The 27,895-nt window shown below is 34.9% G+C and overlaps 1 protein-coding gene across 2 annotated transcripts in view; it reads left to right on the forward strand.

Annotated features, from left to right (window-relative positions):
* Nucleotides 1-14,403: 14,403 nt before the first annotated feature.
* GABA-B-R1 (gamma-aminobutyric acid type B receptor subunit 1) overlaps nucleotides 14,404-27,895 on the forward strand; it is a 38,567-nt gene continuing 25,075 nt past the window's right edge. Inside the window, exons 1-3 of one of the 2 annotated variants that reach the window (XM_090175212.1) lie at nucleotides 14,404-14,790; nucleotides 24,775-24,909; nucleotides 27,512-27,682. In XM_090175212.1, the coding sequence (XP_090031338.1) occupies nucleotides 14,482-14,790; nucleotides 24,775-24,909; nucleotides 27,512-27,682 (615 nt within the window). In that variant the 5' untranslated portion in view covers nucleotides 14,404-14,481. Of the gene's footprint in view, nucleotides 14,791-24,531; nucleotides 24,682-24,774; nucleotides 24,910-27,511; nucleotides 27,683-27,895 lie in introns of those variants that run through there. The other variant, XM_090175214.1, reaches the window with a different exon arrangement.

Genomic DNA, 27,895 nt, shown 5'->3' on the forward strand with positions numbered 1-27,895 from the left:
TTTTAAATCAAGAGTTCGTCTAAAAACCTAGCTATATAGCATTGTTTTATATAACTCAATACTAGTTACAAGAAAAAGTACTATTACAGCTGTGCATCTCGAGCCATTTTCCGTCTCTCAGCTCTCTTTTTTTTGTATTTGTACAATTTCCATTAGTAACATTTACCATTAACGATTTCATTAGCTTCAATCTTTTAACACCTTGCCCATACTGATTTACAGTGGGATTTTCCCCGGCACCACAAGCTGAACGTTGTTTACTGAAATAGTTCTCTACTAAATCCTGATTTAACCGTGTTGTCAACACAAATTAGGCTCCTTTATCCAATAAAAACTTCACTACTTCAATTGTCGAATACACTGAAATAATTTGTACCATGTTTATATAATAATACTTTTTTTTTTAATTTAACCAACACCAGTTTACCAGTAATTTGAATTCCTTCGAGTGTTTCTCTACTTAAGAGCATTTTTGATTTGTCAAAACCCTCGTCAACTTCTAAAGCGTCCACTTCATCTTGCCACTCATCCAGATATCCAAGAAAATTGTCTTCTAAACTAAATTTCGAATCAACTTCTTTTGATTTACCCGATATAATATTTTCAGATTCAGCAACTTTATTTCTAAAGGTATTTAAGTTTGTGGTTCCAATCAGTTCTCCAGTGTGACTGTGAAATACCAAATCCTGCTTTACTTGTATTTCATCTATTATAAGCGAGAAATATTTTTGGTGCTCTTCAAGCTCTTTCAGATCAATTTCCTCTCTCATTTCTTTTAAAGCCAAATCATTAAACCCACTTTTGGTGGTGAGATTGATGGAATAATTGTATAAAGTCCTGCGAGAAGGTAAAATGAAAGCTTGCCGCATAGCTTCATAGGTAGACGATGACCTGGCCTTTATTGATAGACACCACTGTATGATGGCTGGGTGCCATTTTCTTGGACGTTATTTTTTGGTCATTAGAAGTTTTAATTGTTCTCGTAGTAAAAGGCGGTGAAATACTGATTTGCTTTGAAAAGGGTTTTGAGCAATAATATCTTCAAACTCCACACTTTCCTCTTGAGACAGAAAACTTCCACTAGTTTTAAAGCTTTTTTTAATTTTAATTTGGAGTAATTTAATTTTTTTTAATGCAGAGTTTTTCTTGTTTAACAAGGCCACCTTCCTAGGTATTTGGCTTTCAGACATGTAGCGAATATTAGTATTATTCTTCACTTCATTTATTGGGTGGTTCTTCTCTCTTTTTCTCCTATTTTGTAATATTTTTTTGTGAGACGGCAATTTTGGCAAATGTTTGACCGTTTACTCGCAAAAAGTTGTTGGCACGTAGAAGATCTTATTGACAAACTGACATTGCAACTTTTGGCTGATTTTAAATACTTGTCTTGAAAGTAGTTAAATAATTCACCTTGAATTCCTTTACAGCTGGTCCATTTATCAATTTCGGTTAGGAATTCCAATACTTCAGCGAGAGTAGGTAAAGGTTGTTTCAAATCTTTTCCATTTGATTTAAAGATTGCATGACTATTCAAAATATATTCATTACAAAACTTGAGTTTCGGAATTAAATTGCCATCCATTTCCACTTTAAATATATTAGTATTTGAACATTGGCTGAAAATCAATTGGGTAATATCAAGATTAGACTTTTTTTCTTGTTTTAAATTAATAAACCAATAAATGGAGTCTAAGTTGTTTGATTGATATAATAAAAATTCTTGCGCTAATTGGCGAAGAGATTCAATTGGCAAATGCATATTATTGGGCTCTTCTGATTGAACTACTTTACTTTCAATCTCTTGTAACTTATTGTTTAAACCCTCTTCATTGGTTTGAAACTCTTGTGTGTGGTTTTTTGAAGATTGTTCAATCAAAAGTTCATTGTCTTGCCGGTGTTGCAAATTATAATTTTCTGTCACATGAACGTTCACTTCATTTAGAGAAAATTGTTCCAACATCTGTTCAGGCTCACAATTTGCATCGCCATCATTTAGAAGTAAAGTTTTGGTTAAGACTGGCACTAAAGGTTCAGTTGGATCCATGATTTGTTGTTCTGCGTTATCCTTGGTATACATACAATAATTGTGGTCTAACACAAATGATGGCTAAGAAAAATGATGATTAGAGAGAGAGATATATATATAAGGTGAATAATGGTAATGTTCGACATACTTTAGTAATTTCATTTACAGGATGCGGAAATTCCAGTGTTGAGCCTTTTCCACCGATAAAATGTTTTGAGCATATAAAATGATGTGATTTAACATTCTGCGTTTTTATATCAGGGCGATTTATTGCTTCTAGCCACAATTTACACAGTTCTAAGTTCCTTGAAGGCTTGGGGACAGGGAAAAATTGTATATCTTGGGAGGTAAATCCCTTTGATGATTGGTGACTTGTACATGTTCGATATAAACAATACCGTCCCATTTCATGTCAAATAGATCAATTTCAGAAAATTTTAACGTTTAAACACGAGTAACTTATAACTATTCCTATCCTCTGTGAAAGACCGAGAGCTTGCATTAAGCCTAGGTAGAATTCCCGATCGGTTAGCGCGATTTTATATTGTTTTTTTTTCACCAGCGCTCACTAGATGGCGAAGTTCATTTTCTCGGTCACATGATAAAAGTCTACCTCGACATACTCCCCTTCTCTACATCCCCCTTCACGAGATTTCTGAAGAAGAACGTCAGTGCTTAGCCCAATCAGAACTATCAATACCACTCCAGGGCTTTTCCTCTATGCTGAGTATAAATAAATACATTCTTGATATATAACTAATATATATATCGTTCCCTCCCTTAACCCTTACCAAAACTTTCTCACGAATTCCTAAGAAAAACCTAACGAGCTTGAAGTAGTTTCTGAGAGTTTTAACTATGGGAAAATTTTTCTCAAGAACTCTTTGGGGAGAGATAATCGTATACGGACATTGTTTGACAATATAATTTTTTTAGAAACTTTAAATAAATTTGTTATATTACGAAACCTTAATTTCCATCCAAAACCACATTTAATTTAATTAGAAATTGTTTATTACCTTTAAATACCAAGATTCACCATTCGCCAAAGCTACGGTTCTAAACGGCGGGCATTCCGCCATAAGAAAAATCGTTCTAGTTGTGAAACACCTAAACATGTCTGGTAGCCCTGTTATATTATCGTCTGCTTCTTCTAAACCGCCGCTCAGAAGAAATACGAACAAGTTGGCAAGCCAAAATATACCTCTCCTCGGAAGAATTGTCCCTAGTGGTATAAATTTCTCGAGATGACGCTTAAAGATATATCTCCGCAATTCTGAGTTATTTACTAAAAACGTAATCCCGGTTCAATCCCGCCCGGTATAAAATTTTAATTTTAATTAAAATAATTGAGACGAAACAACCGAGTTTAATTTATTCATAATAATATAAATTAAGTAGTTACAACAGCGAGTTAGACGTACTAAAACAATGCACAATTGATTTTAACCCTATTTACAGTACAAGTTTATCAGTTATATATAATACGAAGCCAATTTTAATCAAAGAAATATCTACAGAGGGTATTTGTATTTTTCTCGCTTACGAAATACTTGCCGCATCTTTAACGCTCATTTTATTTCAACACTCGCCCTTGCTGAAGATACCGTAGAATAGCAATATATTCGACATCTGGTAGTGGACGACTCGTAGACTTCCTGTTGCCGTTGTGACATATACCGCATGAAAAAGACCAATACCATCCAATTTCCAATATCATATAATGACTCGCACACCCAGGAAATCAATGACTGCATTAGGAATCGTAGATGTCCAAATATCCACACCAATAAAAAATGTATTAACAAGAAGCGAAAAACTTACCATCACAAAGCACAGAAAGCCACTTAACTAAACCACAGCTCGTATATCAATAAATGAACAAACAGGAATTTTCGACGTTATTATCATGAAACTGGATAAGCTAAACAACACGACCTACACACCTTAAAGTATCCTCCAAAACTGGACGTTTTTGTGGAAACAAAATAATCTCAAAAAACCAAAGATAAAAATATAAGATCAAAGAATAGACAAAAAAACAACATTATCTCGATCAGTAAAAATAACATACGACCCTTCCTTTGCCTAAAACCCAGATACATATTATATTAAAAAAAGAGTATCCGAAAAAACTAAACCTACTGACAATTAAAGAGTTTAACAACGTCATTGAATAATATATTACAGATTTATAACACAACGTAAAAGGAATCAATAACACAGCGGCAACGAAAAAAGTCCTAAAACCGCGCTCCCGGTTCAATTCCCGACGAAATTCCAGGGTTGGCAAAATCCTTGTTTTTTTCAAAAAGAACAAAAACAATGTTTTTTATTGTTTTAAACAATATTCATTGTTTTTAACTGTTTTTAAATCAAACAATAAAAAACACATAATAAACAATAAAAAACTGTTTAAAACACGTTTTAAACTATTCATTATACTTATGAATCGACTCACGAGTAAACTCATTTAAAGAAATATTACGTATCATTAAACGTATTATCATAAGTGGCATAATTACCCTAAGTGTGTTAATAAGATGAATTTTTCAACGATACCTTGTTTAACGAAAGTGACGTAAATGAAGTCATTTTTTCCAGTGACGAAATTTACGTAATGTGTTTGCTAAGCGGCGTCTGCGGGGCGAGCATTAAAAATACCATATATGGTACTTGAACGGAATTCGCGAGTCCTACGTTTCTTTGGTCTGTTTAGAACAAGCTCAAATTGAAGATTTTCTGTGGGAAAGGCTCCTATTGGCACACTTGACTTAGGGTAATTATGCCACTTATGGTATTATAAATAAACTCACAGGGAGAAGAACCAAAGAGTACACGCTTATTTAAACCAGCCAAGAATTTCTCTAAGCGTTGTTGACCAACCATTGACGGCCTTAGGGTTTTCGATGCTCCATGCAAATACTACCTTACCTGTAGTAGGGTTTTTAATATAGCTATCATCCTGAATTTTCGGTCGCATAATACTAAGAAAAGGGAAAATAGCTAGTTATCCACACATTGTTTTTAGGTTTGGTTTATTGAAATGTGCATGTCTGCATTCGTAAATCATCACATATAAACAATTATATTGACTAGCTGAGGAAGGACCGCGGTCCGAAAGCTTCTAATTGTAAATAAAATGTTTTTAATTCCATGAAGTATCATTCTTTTATAAAACTTTTAATTATTACAAATAAACAATGTTATAAAAAATAAGAACTTAGATACCTCTATAAACTTAAAACTTCCATCACGTCAGAAAATTTCTAAAAAATCGAGAAAGGGGACCGAAATCCCTTGATTTTTATCTAGGAGTGCCACCTAGTCGGTTTTAACCCTACTTTTATCTCGTGCATAGGTAGTGTCCCAAATAGATATACAGGGTCTTTTTTTTGCTCGGAAAAGTGTTTTTTTTCAAAAACTATTTATAGTACCGATTTCAAATTTGGAAGGTCAATTCTCTATACCGGGGGACATCAGTTTGAGAAATTTGAGCGTTTTCGGTAATGTTTTTCACCAATTTTGAAAACTTATTTTTCGACCACTAGGTGCGAGATAAAATATTTCTATTATAAAGTTGTAAGCCGTCATCGAAAACCCTTAAAAATTGTTCACTCGACGAAAAACAACTTATTTATCAGTGAAAATTCGAGCTTGAAAAATTTACAAGTTGGTGAAGCCAAATTACGATTGTTTGAAACGATAATTGGAAAGGGAACAAGTCTAATACAAACGTAGTAGAGTTTTCACACTTGAAAAAATGTACACGTTTGGTTTTTAAATGCAGATATTTTATTCACATAAATTTTTACAAAACATTTTCAATAATATCACCATTGGCTGCAACACAGGTTTGTGCGCGGACAATTAAGTTCTCAAACGCTTTCTCTACCATTTCTGGTGTGACGTCTCGGCAAGCACTGATTATTCGTCTAATGAGTTCCTCCCTAGTTTCAATGGGCGTGGCGTATACCTTTGCTTTAACGAATCCCCAGAGAAAATAATCCAGCGGTGTTAGGTCAGGTGACCTTGCTGGCCAATGCACTGGACCATTTCTCCCTATCCACCTTTCAGGAAACTCGTTGTTGAGGTGCTCAGTTACTTGCCGGGAAAAATGCGGAGGGGCGCCATATTGCTGAAACCACAACTGACGTCTTTCAGCCAATGGAAGGTCGTCGATTGCGTCACTCAGTTCGTTCTGTAGAAAATGTAAATACCTTTGGCCGTTGAGGTTCGTCGGCAGGAAAAAGGGACCAATCAAACGGTTTCCAACAAGTCCAACCCAAACATTGACCCGTTCAAATTGAACCTGGTGATGATATTCAAAACCCCAATGTGGGTTGATGTCAGACCAAAGATGGCTGTTTTGATGATTAAAGGGCCCATCTCTAGAAAATGACGCTTCGTCGGAGAACAAAACATGGCGCAAAAATTGTCTATCTTCTTGGACGGCATTTAGTAACCAGTTGCTAAATTCATAACGTCTTTGATGGTCTCCGTCAATTAGTCCTTGGTGGAGCGTAGCTCTGTATGGGTGATAGCGATTCTTACGAAGAATTTTCCACACACGATTTGCAGAACAACCCAAATCAGCAGCGGCGTTAGCGCAACTGTGACGAGGATATGCCACAAAGTACGCGAGTACATTGTTCTCGAAGTCTAAATCCGGTTGACCCAATCCGCGAAACCTAGGTTGCAAGTTACCAAATTGATTGAAATCGTGAATTGCTCGTCTTACTGTATTTACAGATGGTGCTCCATTTGGATGTCTTTCTGCGAAGATTTCAGTCACTCTTCTAAGGTTTTGCGCTGCTTCTCCATAGTAAATGGCAACTATCTCGGTACGCTCAGCTACTGAATAACGAGGCATTGTTCGAAATATTATCAAACACTGATAATAATCTCCCAAAGTTTTCCTTTAAATACCCAATGCATGTTTAGGATTGACCTATAGCCTCGTGTTTTTTAAATCCGGTCGTTTTTTTAACCAAAGTTTCAACTGGATTAGGTAATTCGGTTTCAATTATCGTTTCAAACAATCGTAATTTGGCTTCACCAACTTGTAAATTTTTCAAGCTCGAATTTTCACTGATAATAAATTGTTTTTCGTCGAGTGAACAATTTTTAAGGGTTTTCGATGACGGCCTACAACTTTATACTAGAAATTTTTTATCTCGCACCTAGTGGTCGAAAAATAATTTTTCAAAATTGGTGAAAAACATTACCGAAAACGCTCAAATTTCTCAAACTGATGTCCCCCGGTATAGAGAATTGACCTTCCAAATTTGAAATCGGTACTATAAATAGTTTTTGAAAAAAAAACACTTTTCCGAGCAAAAAAAAAGACCCTGTATATTGGCAGCTATATACATTCTATTTAAACAAAAAGACAAAATTCAATGCGTTCGTAGGATTTTTGCACTGGTAGGAAATTCATGAAATCATATCGAGCCCTTTCAGTCGCTCTTTTCAGAGAATCTTAAAATCAAACTAAAAGTTATCAATACAATTTACCTTTCTTAGAGCCTTGGAATGGTTTTTTCTACCTTTCCCTCATATTGAATAACCAAAATCTAACAAAAAAACAATGAAAATTTATCTTATAAAAAACATGTTTAAAACAGATAGTTTAAAACGTTTAAAACAAATTGTTGTTTGTTTTAAACGTGTTTTAAACACTTGTTTTAAACATTTTGTTTAAAACTTGCCAACCCTGCGAAATTCACAAAAATTAAAAAACAAAGTTCAATAAAAAATATCCACAGATATTGTATTCATCCGTTTAGTAACAAAACCCGCCTTATCATAATGGTTCCTTTACTTTAATATTTTCCCTAAGGAAGTCAATGGCTCGGCGGTGAACTATCAGCATGGTAACAATGCGACCCGAGTTCAATTCCGGATCACGATAAAATTTTACATTAAAATACTTAAATATTTAATTAAATATAAGATTAATATAATTTATAAATATTTAATTAGTATAATTTATAAATATTTAATTAATATAACTTATAAATATTTAATTAATATAACTTATAAATATTTAATTAATATAACTTATAAATATTTAATTAATATAACTTATAAATATTTAATTAATATAACTTATAAATATTTAATTAATATAACTTATAAATATTTAATTAATATAACTTATAAATATTTAATTAATATAACTTATAAATATTTAATTAATATAACTTATAAATATTTAATTAATATAACTTATAAATATTTAATTAATATAACTTATAAATATTTAATTAATATAACTTATAAATATTTAATTAATATAACTTATAAATATTTAATTAATATAACTTATAAATATTTAATTAATATAACTTATAAATATTTAATTAATATAACTTATAAATATTTAATTAATATAACTTATAAATATTTAATTAATATAACTTATAAATATTTAATTAATATAACTTATAAATATTTAATTAATATAACTTATAAATATTTAATTAATATAACTTATAAATATTTAATTAAATATAAGATTAATATAATTTATAAATATTTAATTAAAAAGAAACTGAATTAGAGCTATTTTGAAGAATAGGTCCCTCTGCTATATATTTGTTTTGATTGTGCAAGGAATCTTTTGCCGTTTAAATTAATTGTCGGAAATGAATAGTTAAGGAAATATAAATAATTTAAAATTATATATAATTGGTCGCGTGCGCATGCGCCGAACGTTGTGGAATTTCATTTGAAAACTTTTTGGAAATCCTTTGGCATTTAAAGACATCCTTGGGAAAACCTGGGAATACTTGGAGAGTTATTTGGGAAATGTCTTGGTAATCTTTGGGAAATTTCTTGGGAATACTTTGGGAAAATGTGGATATGTCTTAGGTATTTCTTTGGGAAAACGTGTAAATATCTTGGGAATTTCATGGGAATGACTTGGTTATAGTTTGGGACTTTCTTTGGAAAAACTTGGGAATTTCTTTGGAAGACCGTAGGATTGTATTTGGAAAACCTTGGGGATTTCTTGGGAATACTTTGGGAATTTCATGGGAAAAACGTATGATTTTATTTGGAAAACCATGGGAACACCTAGGGGATTTCTTGGGAATACTCTGGGAATTTCTTGGAAAAACCATGGGAACACCTAGAGCATTTCTTGAGAGTATTTGGGAATGTCTTTGCGAAACCTTGCAAATACCTTTGGAAAACCTTGGTAATTTCTTGAGAATTTCTGTGCGAAACCGTGGGAATATCTTTGGAAAACCTTGGGAATATCTTTGGGATTTTCTTGGGTATTTGTCTTAAGAATATCTTAAGAAGTGCTTGGGAAAAAAGTGCCAAACTTCCCAATATTTCCCAAAAAAATCTCTTACGAAATTCTATAGAATTTCCCTTTACAAATTATTAAGAATTCATAGGAAAGTTTTTGTTAGGGTTATTGAGAGAGGGCTACTTTCAAACACCCTAGTTAAAAGTTGGTTCAAAATTAACTGTTTTTCGATGCGACCTCGGCTTTTAAAGTCACTGAAACGATAGGAACGCCATTTTAATTGATATAATAAAAAGTCACCTACCAGTATTTGTTAACAATAAACTTGTTTGTTATTTTAGAATAATTTTTAAAAATAAAAGTAAAATTCATAAATATTCTCTTTATGCCGTATATTAATTGTTATTAACTTTCGCATAAAGTAATTCTTTAGGAAATACTAACAATCACCAAAGAAAGTATTTCACACATTTATCTGAAAATCTCAAGGAATGTCTCCCAAGTCATTCCGTAAACGTTCTGTAGTATCCTGAACGAAAACTTTAACCATATTCCTTAGAAAACCTTAAGGTATGCCTCCAAACCAATTCTTAAGACACTCTTAATAAAATTGTTGGTTCATTTTTACCTTAAAAACGTTAAAGAATTGCTGTTTAAGGAAGCTGAAGAATTGCTTAAGAAACTAACGAGCATATTCCCTGCAAAAACTTAGGAGATGCGTCTTACAAATATCTTAAGATTATCTTAGGAAACCATACTGGGTATTTTTCCTTAAAATATTTTAGAGGATTTATCTGTATAGTTTCTCAAGGATTCTTTCAGAAAATGTATGTGAATATTCTCATTAAAAATTCAAATCATTGAATTTATTATTATTTAAACTTTCTTAAGAATATTTTAAAGATTTCTTTAGAATATTTCCTTTGATTAAGGTTCCTTAGACCCTCCTAAATCTCCATACGGTTTTCTTAAGACGCCTTAAGAAAGTTTTTGTAAGGGTAATACACACAAATCCTTAGGATTGTGTGTAAAAAGGACGAGGAAAGAAAAAGTGTTTTGGATTTTAGATTTGTTTTTTTTCCCTCTTGTAATAACCTGTTAAACAAAATGTTATTTTCGCCAAAAAGGTAGGAATGTGACATCTACCATATTATTTTATATCACTCTTTCCTAACCTCTTAATTACAAGTAGCAGCCACGCGCGGAGATCATGTGCTTTAATAAAATTATAGGCACGAGGGATTGGTTTTTAAAAAGAAAAGGCAGGTAGCAAAAATGACGGAAGCAAAATTTTGGTCATTTTGATTTCTGCATTGTTTTATGATTTTTGCCCACAACAACACTAAAAATGGGATGTAGGCCACTGGTAGGCCCTTTTTAAAATAGCGAAAATTCGTTTAAAATTGGAAAATAATAGATTAACGGGAGGTAGGCCACTGCATTGGTAGGCCCTTTCTAAAATAGCAAAAATTCGTTTAAAATTGGAAAATAATAGATTAACGGGAGGTAGGCCACTGCATTGGTAGGCCCTTTCTAAAATAGCGAAAATTCGTTTAAAATTGGAAAATAATAGATTAACGGGATGTAGGCCACTGGTAGGCCCTTTCTAAAATAGCGAAAATTCGTTTAAAATTGGAAAATAATAGATTAACGGGAGGTAGGCCACTGGTAGGCCCTTTCTAAAAAAGCGAAAATACGTTTAAAATTGGAAAATAATAGATTAACGGGAGGTAGGCCACTGGTAGGCCCTTTCTAAAAAAGCGAAAATTCGTTTAAAATTGGAAAATAATAGATTAACGGGATGTAGGCCACTGGTAGACCATTTCTAAAATAGCGAAAATTCGTTTAAAATTGGAAAATAATAGATAAACGGGAGGTAGGACACTGGTAGGCCCTTTCTAAAATATCGAAAATTTATTTAAAATGGGAAAATAATTGATGAACAGAAGAAACAATCGATTAATCGTCAGTATGTCTCTGGTAGGCCCTTTACCTTTGAAATTGTTGATGCGTTGTTTAAATATACAAAATATTAAGTTATAATTAATTTAATTTAATTTAAATAAGGCCAATCTGTTAAAACAAAGCGTAAAATGCAAAGGAAACAATCTTAAAAAGTTGACTCAATTCGCACTTATCTTGGCTAAAGGTAGGCCACTGGTAGGCCTTTTAGTAACACCCCTTATTTAGCCTCAAATCCTCAATTCAATAATTTTTACAGGTACACTCTGTTTAAAAAGTCTTCGACAGGTGAAATTTTTGCCCTCTTTTTAAATCTGCTAGAAAACTATAATAGATAGATCGATGAAACCAATTGCAACTATTATTTATTTTCCAATATCTTTCGTTATTTATTGGTTTCGTCCACCAAAAATTAATAGTTTTGGCAGCTACCGTCAAAACTCATTTTTGACAACTTTTTAAATATTGGTTCTACGGCACTGACTCGCGTGTTTTTGAATTCACAATGGTCGATTCATATTTAGAAAGTGGAAAAATTTTCCCTCTACAACCTGCAATGATTCGGTGACGCAAATCTTCAATGTTCTAAACGGGCGTCACGTAAACTTGTGCTTTGATGAACACCCACAAGAAAAAGTCCATCGGAGTTAGGTCCGGAGACCTCGCAGGCCAACGAACGTGACCGTTCCTGCCAACCCAACGCTGAGGGAACTCGTTGTTAAGATGCTCCACTACACATCTAGGTACGTGGGGTGGTGCGCCGTCATGTTAGTAACACAACTGTCTGTAAGCGTCCAGCGGAATATCTTCTAAAGCGTCTGCTATATCGTTCTGCAAAAGCACCAAGTAGCGTTGTCCATTAAGACGAGCTCGTAGGAAAATTGGGCCAATAACTCGATCCCCGAGCAAACCCGCCCAAACATTCAGTCGGAGTAGTTGTTGTTGATGGTGGTGAGGAAAACCCTAGTGAGGATTTTCGTCACACCACATGTGGGTGTTTTGATGGTTGAAAGTCCCATCTCTCCCAATGGAACACCAGCATTTGATTGATGAAATTTGGGATCTCATCAGACATGGTTATTAGCCAGTTGCAGAAATCAAATCCATGTCTCCTTCTTGCAGAGCTTGGTGGAGAGTCACTCGATACGAATGGAAGTTGTGATTGTGAAGAGTGGTCCACACGTAATTCGTCGATAATCCGAGATCGTCGCTTGCACCTCTGACGCTTGCTCGAGGATACGCAACAAAATAGGCTAGAACGGTGCCTTCCATGTTGATGTTTTGACGACCTGGTCCACGAAATCTGGGATTGACGTTTCCGTAAGTCTGAAAGTCACGAACAGCTCCAAGAACGGTGTTGTGGCTTGGTCTTCTATCTGGATATCGAACGGTGAACAATTCACTAACCCTATACGCGTTACGATTGGCTTCACCATAAAATAGCTCGACCATAAATGCACGCTGATCACGACAACAATTTAGGGGCATGTTGATTAGGCTCAATAAACGTTAAAGAATGGTTGAAAACAAAAAGATTTCACATTTAATACTAATTGAAAACTTGACCTTTGTGCGTAGTGGGCCTACTGTGGGCCTAAATTGGCGTTTTGGTAAATTACATGTACTTTTTTTTAAGGAATTTAATCTTTTAACGTGATTTCTTTCATTTACGTACAAAAATGCGTAGGCTATTGGCCCCCATGGACAGCTTGTTTTTTTCATTGGCTCATATCTTCGTGAAAAAGTGTTCTTTTCCAATGAAACCAATTTCTTTGAACATTTTCGACAGCACTCTACAACTTTCTCATTGGAACGTTTTTCTAGCACCTACCGGTGAAAAAAATATTTTTTACAAAGACCCGAAATTATTTCCGATTTTTCATAAATCTAGGATTTAAAACGATCCCACACTAGAATTAATACCCTGAAAATTTCGCAACTCTATCTCTTGCAGTTTCTGAAAAAAATTCCCAGTCAGAGAAGTGCAAAACACCCTGTATATTTTACGTTCTAATAATTGTTAATTTTTATCTCTCCGAGGGGGGTTATACAATGTTTTAGTTAATTAAAAACTGTCCAAAGATATAGTTAATTAAAAATTGTCCAAAGATATTGTTAATTTAAAATTGTCCAAAGATATAGTTAATTAAAAATTGTCCAAAGATATAGTTAATTAAAAATTGTCCAAAGATATAGTTAATTAAAAATTGTCCAAAGATATAGTTAATTACAAATTGTTCAAAGATATAGTTAATTAAAAATTGTCCAAAGATATAGTTAATTAAAAATTGTCCAAAGATATAGTTAATTAAAAATTGTCCAAAGATATAGTTAATTAAAAATTGTTCAAAAAGACTGTACATATTGTTATTAAGAACTTTTAGGGGTTTAAACAGCTAATACAAAATTTTCAATAGGTTTGGATCTATCAAAATATTAAAGCAAGTGGCGGTCGACGTGAAGTAGCTCTTTTTTCCATAGATGTCACTAGCGTCGAAATCAAAAAGGCGGTACTTATAGGTACCCCTCGTGTTGATTGGTTCGATTGTAAATTGGTCAATAACATAAATTACAGAAAATATTATTATATTATATATAATTATATTAATAAATTAAATGTTGAACGACGTTAGGTTTGATCCAAAAATGATTTAAATTTAAGTATTAATTATTATTTAATAGAAATAAAATACTCTATGGGACGTACCGTACAACCGATATCCCTTTGTTAACTTGGAAAATACTACTACAAATTCTGTTTAGGCATTTCCAATTAATTTAATGGTGCGCAAATTAGATACTGTTGAAATTCATAATTGCTTTTATGTTTTAGTTTTTATTTTTGTAAATATCTAAAGTCTTTTGTCGAAATTAGAAATTGGGTTTCATTTCGACCTGATGGCGTTGGTTTCATATTACAAAAAAAGCATCGATTATGTGTTTAAGTTTGCATTACTTTGGTAAAGTTTGATTATTTTACTTCTGGGCGTTATTTCCACGTCACTAACAGATATCGGAATTGTTTTAAATTATTTTTATCTGCTCCGGATAGCGGCGCTCTGCCATTTACAAATCGATACAAATTCCCTGGGAATACTGCTTTTTGTAAAGCGCGAAGCAGGCCAAATGCGCAGATTTATTGATTGCAGCCTGCGTGAAAGGCGCGAGACTACCCGCGGACGCAAAAGGAGAAGGCGGCAATGGGGATTCGACATTCTTTTCCTCGACCTTTATGGATATATATCATATTTTAGAATTCTTAGTCATATCGCCGAGGAATATGGAGAAGAGATTGTTTTGCAAAAGAGTGGCTTTGTTTTTGTTTCTGTTCGCGTGTTATGGAGTCTCAACGACGGCGATTTACGTCGACGACGACGATGTGGACTTGCATATCGCCGCTATTTTCCCGATTCGAGGCACGGGCGGGTGGCTCGGAGGACAAGGATGCTTACCCGCCGCCCTCATGGCTCTAAAGGACGTCAACAACGACCGTAGTCTTTTGCCCGGTTACCGATTGAGGATACACTGGAATGACAGTGAGGTAAAGTGTTGTACATTAATTAAGTACAACTGTGAATTCGTAATATTTAGTGGAAACTATCGGTTACACCAGAAGTTTATTACACGGGAGAAATATTCATCTCTCTTTTCACATAATTTCATTATCTTGAGACCAGTAGCATAGCCTGGATTTTGGCTCAGGGAGGTCGAGGGCACACGATTAAAAAAACTAATTGTACACCCATACGTGTTGGTGGGGTATGTGCCCCCGTGTCCCGCTTGGCTATGCCTCTGCTTCGTAGACCCCTTTGAATGTTCAACAGACTTTTAGAAAATATAGTGCAGTCGTAATGTAGTAATTTTCTAAAACATTGTACGGATAATATTCGTGGGGGAATCCATAGCTTGACTACCTGGGGAGGGGACCCATTTGAGGAATAAATTTCAATAGATCGATTTACAATTTATAACGGACAAAGACGACTTTAAAGGGGTAAAATTCATCCGAGGTAACGTGGTGATGGCGTTATTTGTTAGTAGATGGGGCTCTGATAGCAACATGGCGTCATAATTTTGATTTTCAATGATTGGTTGAAAGTTTTTAGTTTTAGTGGAGAACGGTTTTGTCGAGATTTAAAATACAAAATTCTCTTCCCTGATTGGATATTTTAAAATCGTATTATAGTCCCATCTATCGCAGAGAGTGTTAACTTCTGTTAAAATTAATTGTTAATTTAAATCACAAAAATTATATATTTTTAATAAGAATTGAAAGTACTATAATTTAGTAATTAATTAATAACTTTTTAAAAAAGTTTATTTTTCATAAACTTTATAGTGTCGCCATCTACCTCAAACATAATTAAATAGGAAGGTACCTCGGGTGGATTTCGCCCCTTTTTGAATATTTCCCTGTAGGCAATATGTGAATGCGTCAATAGTGAAGGCATGGGTAGTTCGGCCGTGGTGGCCGCCACATGGGAGATTGTAAAGGGGGGTGGAGTACGATACGCTCGTAAAAGAGTGTATACATTCGAGGAGTAAGTTTCCAAACTTTATTTACGTGAAAAGCTGCGCGTACGCTCTATCATCACCATAAACTAGTGATCATACGGGGTGCCATTTGAATCAGGGTCGAGAAGAGAAAAAAACCCAAAAAACCGGGTCGGGTCGGATGGGGATTTTTTTATTTTTTTATTTTTAAGCGTTTCCTAACTACAAAAGTGACAAAACTCGAACTTGAGCGACAGAGCATGTTTAAAGTTCAATAACTATGATTGATTTGATTTCCGCCCGAGGAGGTAGTCACTTAAGTAATCAGGTGTACAAATCATAGGTAATCACGGGAATTCACTTAAAATAATCACCGGAAATCACCGAAAAACTGTGAGTAATCACTGTAAATCACCGAAAAATTCTGACCAATCACTGATAATCACCGATTATTTTCCGAAAATCAGTAATCAGCTGTACAAAATACTTACGAATGACTACCCCCTCGTTTCCGCTAGTAAGAACTTTAGGCATACGCGTGGAGTAGTCGCTTCAACGGCTGACTATTTAGAAGTAAAAGTAAAACCAACAAGTCAGCCCAGCCGGAATATTAGTTTCACATCGACGCAAAGTATCAAAGGTGAAATAGTTAATCTACCTTCGATGTCTTACTACGTGCAATAATAATCCAATCTAATTAATTTACAACGTCAAAAAAAATTCCTATTATATCATATCGAAAGAAATGATCTAATTCAAACATCCCGCCAATTATAATCCTATTCTAGCATATCGAAAGAAATTGTCTAATTCAAACATCCCGCCAATTATAATCCTATTCTAGCATATCGAAAGAAATTATCTAATTCAAACATCCCGCCAATTATAATCCTATTCTAGCATATCGAAAGAAATTGTCTAATTCAAACTTCCCGCCAAACTAATCCTATTACATTTTTAATTATTTTTCTTTTAATTATTGATATAGCTTAGAAAATAAGTAATTATAATTAATTTACAATGTCGAGAAATATTCCTATTATAATATTTCTATTAAAACATATCGAAAGAAATTGATTAATTCAAACTTGCTCGATGTGTAGCTCCATCTACCATGTCGTCGCTTTCCACAAGGGCGTATCCAGGATTTTGTTTCAGGGGGGTTTTGACGGAAAATTTCAAGGGGGGGTGCTGACGGAAGTTTCACTGATTTTTATTAGGCACCCCCCCCCAGTCATCAGCATTTCGGTTGGGGTTTGAACCCCCAAAACCCCCCCTTAAATACGCCCTTGGCTTTCCACAACGCCGACGACATTGTTTAATTCAAACTTCCCGCCCAACTAACTGCTCAATGTTGTCTCCGAACTTCCAAATTTCCCGACACGACAATAAACAAACATACAACACTTAACGACAACGCCGACGACATCGTTTATTTCAAACTTCCCGCCAAACTAACTGCTCGATGTATAGCTTCATCTACCATGTCGTCGCTTTCCACGAAATTCCGTCCTTAGCAATAGTGTCACTTCGATGTGAAACTAAAATCGAAATCAAATATACCTCCACTATTGAAATTTCTTTCCCCTATCGTTTCCCCTCCCCAGGTAGTCAAGCTATGGATGCCCCATGGATTAATCAAACGGATCCATGGATCCCCCCACGAATATTCTCCGTAAAAGAATCTTGCCCCCACCACTACGTCTTGGTTATAGCTTAGTGCTCGCTCGGGCGTTTTTTGTTTATTTTTGGATTTGGGGTCCAGCGTTACCAACCGTACGATAATTTGAGCGTCCGTACGATGTACGATAGCACACCGTACGATACCCCAAATTGTACGATAACTGGGGAGAATTGAGAAAATATAAATAAACTAGCTTTAGTACCTGGCTTCGCCCGTGGTCTTAGTTTTAATGAATTAGATCTGATTGTACGTAAGAAAGGTAAACGCTGTAGCAAAAACGCAACATGCGTAGCAAAAACGCATCACGCGTAGCAAAAGCGGTAGCAAAAACGCAACACGCGTAGCAAAAACCTAACACACGTAACGCGCGTAGCAAAAACGTAACACGCGTTGCAAAAACCTAACACACGTAACACGTGTAGCAAAAACCTAACACACGTATCACGCGTAGCAAAAACCTAACACACGTAACACGCGTTGCAAAAACCTAACACACGTAACATGCGTAGCAAAAACCTAACACACGTATCACGCGTAGCAAAAACCTAACACACGTAACACGCGTAGCAAAAAGTCCTGAACTACTTAAAAATCGCAACTAAACCTCCCCTTCTACGAAGTCCCTTTCTTTCACACTAACTCCCTGTAGCGTTATCGGAAAAACATTCGATTAATAAATAAACTGTATAAAAAGTAATATTTAGACCTGCAATAGATAAGATAAAAAATGACGCTGAATGTAAACATACCAAGGTTACTTCGTTCCTTAATATTGTAATATTGACTAGAGTGTTTTGTGCAGTCGATGAATAAACATTATCTAGCTCTACTCAGTGTCTAGTCATTATGTCGAACTAAGCTCAGTTAACTGGTTAAGCTAGAAACAATACACTCCCCTTCTACGAAGTCCCTTTCTTTCACACTGACTCCCCTTCTACGAATTTCACACTAACCCGTTTAAAATGCTTAAAGGTCGGGACGGGCGCAAGGAACTCAAGAGAGGAAAACAAACCGGGCGACGTTTTAAAACAAATAACGGCGTGACCACGCGACATTAAATAAAACATAGATCCTAAATAGATAAGGGAAGAAAAGGGGTGGAAGTAAGAAAAAAATTGAAAGCCGAGACCAGCCGGAAAATAGATAAGGGGAGCAAAGAGGCGAAAGTCCAAAGTCGAGTAAAATAAAATGAGTAAAATAATGAAATTGAATTAGATTAATAACCATGTCAGGTATTTGGAATTAGGCGCGTTTAGTTGGAAATCAGGCCCTGAACATTTAGTTAAAATTTCAAAGCTCTAGAACTAACCGTTCTCGAGTTTTAGGAACATGGCATACAAATAAATAAAAGGACAAACTTTAAGACTTATAGTTATAGATATGAAGTTACAAAATTTTTTAATATTAAATAGTAAAATATACATTCTACAGATCATTGTCAGAGAACTTAATTTGTTTGCCCTAGGAATTTTATTCAAAACCTATATTACCTAGAAATGTGAAATTTTAAGGATGTTATTTGTAAATTTCTGAAAAATTGTGGCTTTGTTCACGGTTTTGGAATTTAATTTTTTAACGCTAAGTGGTAGATGAAAATTGTCAATGAACAAGTTGTAGATCAAACCCGAAAGCCTTAAATGAAATTGATTTGGTCGGAATAGGTCAATTTGTCATGAAAAATAACAATTTGGTAGTAGGTGGCCCTGCCTTTTCACAACTAATTTAACAAGTTGGCAAGCCAAAATATACCTCTCCTCAGGAGAATTTGCCCTAGGGCGTATTAAATACAGGACACGGTACTCAACGGTATTTCGCCATATTCAGAGCGTCCTCCTAAAAACGTAATCCCGGTTCTATCCCGACCAGTAGAATATTTTTATTATGATTAAAATAAATATTATACATGTTATTGCCTTAAACAAATTTCAAATATCAATAGAACCAAAAACCCACTTTAGACCGAAAACGTTATTAAATTAACAAAGCAACAAAAATGAGAAATAGAAAATACGAAACAAGTTGGAAAGCCAAAATATACCTCTCCTCGGAAGAATTGTCCCTAGTGGTATTAATTTCTCGAGATGACCCTTAAAGATGTCGCCGCAATTCAGAGTTATTTACTAAAAACGTTATCCCAGTTCAATCCAGCCCGGTATAAAATTCTAATTTTCATTAAAATAATTGAGACGAAACAACCGAGTTTAATATATTCAGAATAATATAAATTAAGTAGTTACAACAGCGAGTTAGACGTACTAAAACAATGCACAATTGATTTTAACCCTATTTACAGTACAAGTTTATCAGTTATATATAATACGAAGTAAATTTTAATGAAAGAAATATCTACAGAGGGTATTTGTATTTTTCTCGCTTACGAAATACTTGCCGCATCTTTAACGCTCATTTTAATTCAACACTCGCCCTTGATGAAGATACCGTAGAATTGCTATATTCGACATCTGGTAGTGGACGACTCGTAGACTTCCGGTTGACGTTGTGACACATACCGCATGATAAAGACCAATACCGTACAATTTCCAATATCATATAATGACTCGCACACCCAGGAAATCAAGGACTGCATTAGGAATCGTAGATGTCCAAATATCCACACCAATAAAAAATTAATTAACAAGAAGCGAAAAACTTACCATTCACAAAGCACAGAAAGCCACTTGACTAAACGACAGCTCGTATATCAATAAATGACCGTAGACGGAATAGTTAGGGCTCTTTATAAATAAAAACAAACGAACCCAGTTGATGAACTGCATTAAACATCTTAATCAGTCGAGAAAGCGTTTAAAATGAATTACGAAGTAATGACGACCCAGTTAAAAACCAGAACAACGTAAGAGCACGATGTATCTAACTCGATATTTTCTTCATAAATGAACTATTACGCTTGGAAACTAATACGCTAAGCACAGATAAAAATATACGACTGAAAAAACCGAAATAAATTACAAAAAACTAACCTTTAACCATCTTATCTGCTGACTGAGCTAAAACAAGATTTGACCTTTAAATTTTCATACGTAAACAAATAACGAGTAAAGAAAACGACATTGATAACATCAAAAGTAACATAAGACCCAAAAGTGTGTCAGAACTGTATAGTAATTAATTAGAATTTGTCCTAAAATAAAAAAGAGAAACGAAGAGGGAGTCGGAAAATACGTCATAAAAATCGAGATACTCGAGCGCTACCGTGTGAGGCGGCTTAGAACTAAGAGTGATATTCCTACGCGAGCTGTGCGCTAGTAAAATGGTGCCAATTCTCTGTGTATCAGGTTGCAGCTTAAAGAGTTTCAAGCTAATGGCCAAGTTTTAAGTAACGTGATTGAAACATTTTTTTTATAACAAAGCTTTAACATAGTTAGCCTTGTCTCAACGTCACACACATTCAAAATACTCAGAAGTAACGTTATACTACACCCAATGCAATATCAAACATTAAGGTAACAGAAACAAAAACAAAATAAACATCTACGTAAGGTGTTTATAATCTTCCCACCCAAACAAATATTAAATTTATTTTTATTCCGGTTTTACTGGTATTTAAACTTCAAAGATGAAGACGTCAATGGCTCATCGGTGAAACGTCCGCTTCATAAGAATGTGCCCCGGGTTCGATTCCTGACGGCGATCGTATCTAACTACAAATTGATCAATTTCCACATTGGACAATTTTATACATATCAAAAAAATAAAATGGAAAAATTGACGTTAATAAATTTAAAACTGCTTAAAACACTTTCGCCAAAGCTGTTTTAGAAAAACACCATAATTTAGCAAGCGTCGGTGGCTCAGTAGTTTGAGTAATTCTCTTGCACGCAGCAGACCCGGGTTCGATTCACGTCCGACGCCAATAAATCGCAAATTGATACTAAGACGAATGCCATGAACAATTGGCGGAGACCCTGCCATTAGACGTTGAGAGGTTGCTATAACACTCAGCACTCGGTCAGTTCCAGAAGTCAGTAAGAAGAAGTTGAAGAGAAAACGCCCGTACACGCCAACACACAAACACAACAAAAACAAACAACAAACACAAACGCAACCGTCATAACACAACAAACTCAAACAGAAAGCCCCCGCACCCATCACCCACAACCGAAGAGAAAACGCCCGTACAAACACAAACACAACCGACTCAACAAACACAAACACAACAGGCTCAACACCCACAACCGTCATAACACAAACACAACAAACACAACCATCATAACACAAACTCAACATTCACACCCTACACATAAACATAAAAATAACGAAATATCCAATCAAACTGAGTTAAAACTGTTGCGACGGTGAGCGTTAACGAAAAAAAAAATTCCAAACCAAACCCAACAGCAAATTAATTCGCTACGCAATGATTAAGCTTTGCACGGATACACAGACAGACAGACACGGTGTATAACTCCTCTTGGACATAGTCCCCTCGGATAGGTAATTAACAATTATTAGAACGCTCACGAAACGTACAATATATACGTGCGAAAAACTATTTTAGAGACAAAAACGAACCCATTGTAGGTCTTAAACAATCAAATATATATGGAAAACAAAAGTTAAAGCGAAAACAAAAACTGTAAGTGAAAAAACTAATAATAACCCCTCCTAGGGGACTTTTTCCCCTCGGAGAGGTAAAAACTACGTGGGCTCACCACGACCACCCAACGAAGCCGGTAAAAATTAATGTAAATAAAAAATATTAGACATGAATTATCCCTCACATTATCCGCACTTTCGATAAACGAAATAAAACAAGAAAAATATGTAATAATAACCCAACCAAGCAACAAGTTAATTCAAATACTTAGGAATCAAGAAAAAGTCAATCCAAATACCCACGGTAATAAAAATTGGAATATAAAAAACCGAAAACACCCTACCGTTAACAATTTCTGGCTTATAATGCACACATAAAACCCTTAAATGACATTGCGTATCTAAAACCAACGTAACTACGTTAATGAAAATGTATCACACATTTAAAGCCGATAAGAAAACACGGAAATTAAATTACGAAGTTAGGAGTAAGGTAAGCAAAACCATAAGTGTATAATGTTGTTACATAAGTGTGACACTTCCTAAAACCACGTAACCGTATAATGTACACAAACTGCAAAAAAAAGTGCTATGTGCTTTTGAAAATAAAGGTGTTTTAGAAAACGTTTTACCAAAATTAATACGAAAAACTGCGAACGCGGTGATTGCACTTTGCCCCAAAACTGCGAATGCGTTTGCAGCCCAGACAGTCAGACACGGTGATTGTAATACCCCTCCGAGGTTATATTCCCCTCAGAGTGGTAAAAAGAAAACTATTTAAATTGTAATGTTTGTATGACTGCTAAAAATGATCGTTTTTCAAACTTAATTTTTTATTGGTAATTAATTTAAAGAGAAAAATATAATTTCCGAAATTGTTACAAAATTAGAAAAAGAGATTTTAAGAAATGTACAAAAATGTCTATGCCAACTGAATTTCCAAAAGCTTTTTTGCAATTGAAGTATTTAAAGTGCGGAGTCACCAATATTAAAATCATTATCTCAACGTACTACAGTAATAGTTGATTTTATAAAATGTCTTTACGCTTGCCCAACTTGTTGAAATGTTGCCCTGGAATAGTTCAGCCAATGCCTAAGAATGAGTTCATAAACTCTTTAGTGGGAGAGACAACGGATCCACAGCTGAAGCGGGGAGGCAACATTTCAACAATATGGCCAAAGCTATTTTATAAAAAGAACTATTAAGTATGCGGTCCAAAATGGTAAAGTTATATTACGTTGATGGTCATCCAAATGTACGTCTAGTAAGTCAGTTATATCCTGACAGTTGACCAAATCACCACACTATTCTCCGTGCTGTTCGTGACTTTGAAGATGATGACAACATGAATCCCAGATTCCGCAGACGGGGACATCATAACATTAATAAGGAAGACACAGTCATCGATTACTTTGTCGCCTACCCTCGAGCAAGTATAAGAATTAAAGAATGGCTTACTCCGATTTAGATTTGTTAACGTACGTCTTGGGTGTCCTTGACCACCATAACTTTCATTCATATCATGCCAAGCTCCACCAAGCACTTCACGATGGTGATAGGCGACTTAGATTGGACTTTTGCCGATGCAAATTAAAATTTCCACCGTTTGCTCCTCCAATTTCGCTTCAACGTCGACATCCCACACCTTTGGTTCCAGCATGACGGTGTGACTCATCACCAGCATAGAGATGTGGTACAATTCCTTAAAAACCAAGTTCCCTGGGCGTTGGATTGGAAGGAACGGTCCAGAGCGATGGCCTCGTAGATCCCTAGATTTGACCACGCCGGACTTTTTCATGTGGGGATCCGTGAAGGAGCAAGTTTATAAGAAGCCAGTCACTAGGGAAGAAGACTTGCGCCAGAGAATTATTGCAGCGTTTTGACTCGTAAATCGAGCTATGGTCCGTGGCTCTTTTCAAAATATACTGTATCGCGCGTGACCGTGTATAGCAGCGGATGGTGGAATTATTGAACCTTATTTATTATAAGACTGGTACATTTGTAAAGTTTGTAACACTTTCGGAAATTGTTTTTTTTATCTCAAAATTAATTACCAATAAAAAGTAGTTTAAAAACGTTCATTTTTAGCAGTAATACAAACATTACAATTTAGATAGGTTTCTTTTTCAATTAGTTGTGAAAAGGCAGGTCCACCTACCAACTTGTTAGTTTTCATGACCTAACATATAGGTGGAAAATTAACCCATTCCGACCAAACTAATTTAATTTAAAGTTTCCCTGTATGCTCTACAACTTGTGCATTGACAGTTTTCGTCAACCACCTAGCGTTTAAAATATATAAATTCAAAAATGTCACGATTTTGCTGAAAATTACAAATAACAACGACCTCCCCCGGTAGTGTAGATCCTGAAAATTTCACAGTTATAGATAATATAATTTTTGAGAGAAATGCCTGGGCCGATCAAATTAAAACACAATGACAAAATATAAAAGGCAGTGCGTTGACACAGAAGAAAGTTGCCAGTACAATTACACCAAAGGTACTTGCTTCAGTGTCAGTTGAAGGTTACTGAATGTCCGATAAATTCCAACGTATGATTTGCTGTCTCTGCGTTCATGAAGTACGGAAGAGCTAGAGGAGCTCCTGAATTTTCACCCGGATTTTTGCAACGCCGGTGTGGTCCTTTAACAAATTAGGCCCTCATATCGATTTTATAGTTCGATTACTTCAGAAGTAAACAAAGAATACCAATTATCAAATATTTATAATACGTTATTTAAATTAATTAATTTCTGCTTACTTCTAGTTTTATTTTTATGGATATAGTGTAATCCTGGACTTGGAGCTAGTGTGATGTACGATTTGCTCTATAACCCACCTCAAAAATTGATGTTACTCGGTGGATGCAGCATTGTCTGCTCTACTGTAGCGGAAGCAGCTAAAATGTGGAATTTGGTTATGGTAAATAGTTTTTAATTTAAACTTTTCACTAATCACCTATTTAAAGAGAACTGAGCCAAGTTTCCTTGCGCTGCCCTCACTAGAAACAATCTATGATATCTGTGTTTTAATGCTTTAAAATTAAAGGGGCTCCAAAGTTCGGTGGCAAAAAAAAAAGAAAATTGAGCATGCTTTTCCTTCCCCCCAACCCCCCACTCGGCCTTGGCAGTGGCGGGCAGAGTTAACCGTAAATTTCGCACTTTACTGACTTTACACACATTTTGCCACCGAACTTTGGAGCCCCTTTAAGTGTAGTTGGCAGGTTGGATTTGTAACGAAGCGATTACCCACTTCCGACACGTGACCTCCGAAAAAATCGGCCTCCGTATGTTGCTGTAGGGTGATATTTTAGTTGCCATGGTAACTATAGGTTTCGTGCGTAGTTTAAATTTTGGTCATAAGTATCGCCGCCTACCGACCGAAGTTTAAATTGAATATAAGAAAGCTGTCGGCTGGTTCAAAATTCTCTGTGCATAACAGCTGAAAGTTGAACCGGAAAACCTAGAAATTCAAATGGTGTCTGCTATTTTTCACATATTTAGTTTGCGGATATTAAGGCAGATGGCGCTATATTTCCTAAGCTCGAAGCTTATTTATGAATTGATTTTTTCTGAGTTCCGACAGGAAGTTGGTAAACGCTTTTGACTACGCGCAAGGCAGTGATTTCGAATCTAGTTTACGAGGTCTATATTATCTTTGGTAAAACCACAACTCTTCTACACAGTAACACAGGTTAGAGCTCTTGTACCTTCGTAGATGCTAGGGAAGCGGGGACCCGTATGTTCTGCTGACTGCGGCAAAGAGTACTAATTTTTTTAATTTTTTTAACTATAATACTCTACAATGGCTCTCTGACGACGTTATCATTTGGCTATTTTAAATTTTAGCTTCCTTTGCCATAAATAGATGGCACCACACTCTCCAGTAAATTCACGTTTTTCGAAACATTAGATAGATTCTTAGCCATCACTAATAAAAGGGGCCTTCTCATAATACACGTGGCAAAAACTGGAAATGATAGAGTCGACAGTTGCTTTAATTATTCAAAATAAAATTCAGGTGGCTCTAGACTCTAGTAATGGGCCATTATTTATGACTAATCTGTGGTTTAGCTGTGAATGGTTAAGAATGTCTTTCATCTAAATTACCCCATTCTTCAAGTTGATTTTTAACTCTAGCCCGAAAAAGGTTTTTCAACTGATCTCTTCTTATTGGAGGGGCAATTATAAATTGAGCAAGACATCCTAACAATAAAAATCAAAATAATTAATAATTAACATTTGAAAATTTTATTTCAATTAAGGTAAACTAGGCTAAACCTAGGCTTAATTTAAAAATATAAAAGCAAATAAAGAGTCAGTCAACTTCCAACGCTTAGTTTTCTTAAGGCATGATTTTGAATATTTTCATGACAAAAGTAATATAGTAATATAAATATTATATTAAATTTACCTTAAAACAACAATTTTTGAGCATCATCAAGCAGAAACCAAAGTTTAATTCTAGCACCGGCTACGGTGCTAAACAACAATACAATCGTTAAAAAATAGAGGGATAGGGATAAGAGTGTTTCCATTAAACCTGGACTAAATTATGTATTATTATTATTATTATTACGTTTAAATATCTTTACCGATGTGAAATCTAATTATGAACTTGTGGTAGTTTCTATACCTTCGAAATATCTCTAAAAACCAGTTCGTCACTGGAGAACAATTATGAACTTGTGGTAGTTTCTATACCTTCGAAATATCTCTGAAAACAAGTTCGTCACTGGAGAACAATTATGAACTTGTGGTAGTTTCTATACCTTCTAAATAACTCTAAAAACAAGTTCGTCACTGGAGAACAATATGTAGTGCATTTAGAGGGTAGCAGTATTAATATACTTAATTGGTATAGTACATGAAGCTTTAAAAATTTTGTAACCTAAGAGGTCGTACACAAATTACGAAACGAAGTAGTTTGTAAAAGCGTTACTAAATGTTACACGGGCGAGGGGGAAGGCCACTCAAATGTTACACATAATTTTATACCTGAACCTAAATTATCAATTATTTTTACTTAGAGCCGCAATTTATTACTTGTTTTAATAGTAGTAAAACAACAAAGAAATAGGCTAAATTTTGAAAGAAATTTAATCATTTTCTGGATTGAGCCGCTAATATAAATGAGTGGGTTTGAGTAGAAGTAGGAATTCTTACCACTATTGCATGATTTGTAATAAAATGACGCGCATCAGGAGAGATTTATTTAGAAATAAAATATAGAAAAGCAGCCTATTTATCGTCTCATGGTACTTCATGCATCGACCAAAAATGTTTTCACATTTGTTATACCTTTTCTATATTTTCTGTAGATTTTATTACATTGTGGCAAAATTTTTTTTATTAGCCAAATCGTAATCTCAATTGCATTCCAAACTGCATTGATGAATATTGTATTGAAAATCTCCATCTTTGGGTGTTTCAATCTCGATTGAAAAAGTGGTTTTACGATTGAATTAAATGCATTATTTCACGATAAAAATTGTTTTTCAATTAAATATATGCATATTTTTCAGATCTCATATGGCTCCAGTTCTCCAGCTTTGTCGAACCGGAAACGATTTCCAACGTTCTTTCGAACGCATCCATCAGCTACTATTCACAATCCAACACGAATTAAGCTCTTCCAGAAATTTGGATGGTCCAGAATAGCGATCATTCAGGAAGCCGAAGAAGTTTTTATTTCGGTATTTTTTTTACTGTTCTATGATGATACTATTATAATTAGAATATAAATCGGCATTTTTTCTGGTGGCCATTGTAGGGCCTGGTCACTCAGTTCGAACAAGGTGAAAGAAGGAAACTAAAGGGACTTTCAAGTCAGCTGTGAGGGGTCGATTCAAAAACGTCACTGAAACGCCATAAGAGTGTATGTTTGTAAATATGACGAACGGCCACCG

Source organism: Leiobunum rupestre, chromosome 5 (genome assembly GCF_980474605.1).
Source record: "Leiobunum rupestre chromosome 5, qqLeiRupe1.1.hap1, whole genome shotgun sequence".
NCBI classification, from domain to species: domain Eukaryota; kingdom Metazoa; phylum Arthropoda; class Arachnida; order Opiliones; family Sclerosomatidae; genus Leiobunum; species Leiobunum rupestre.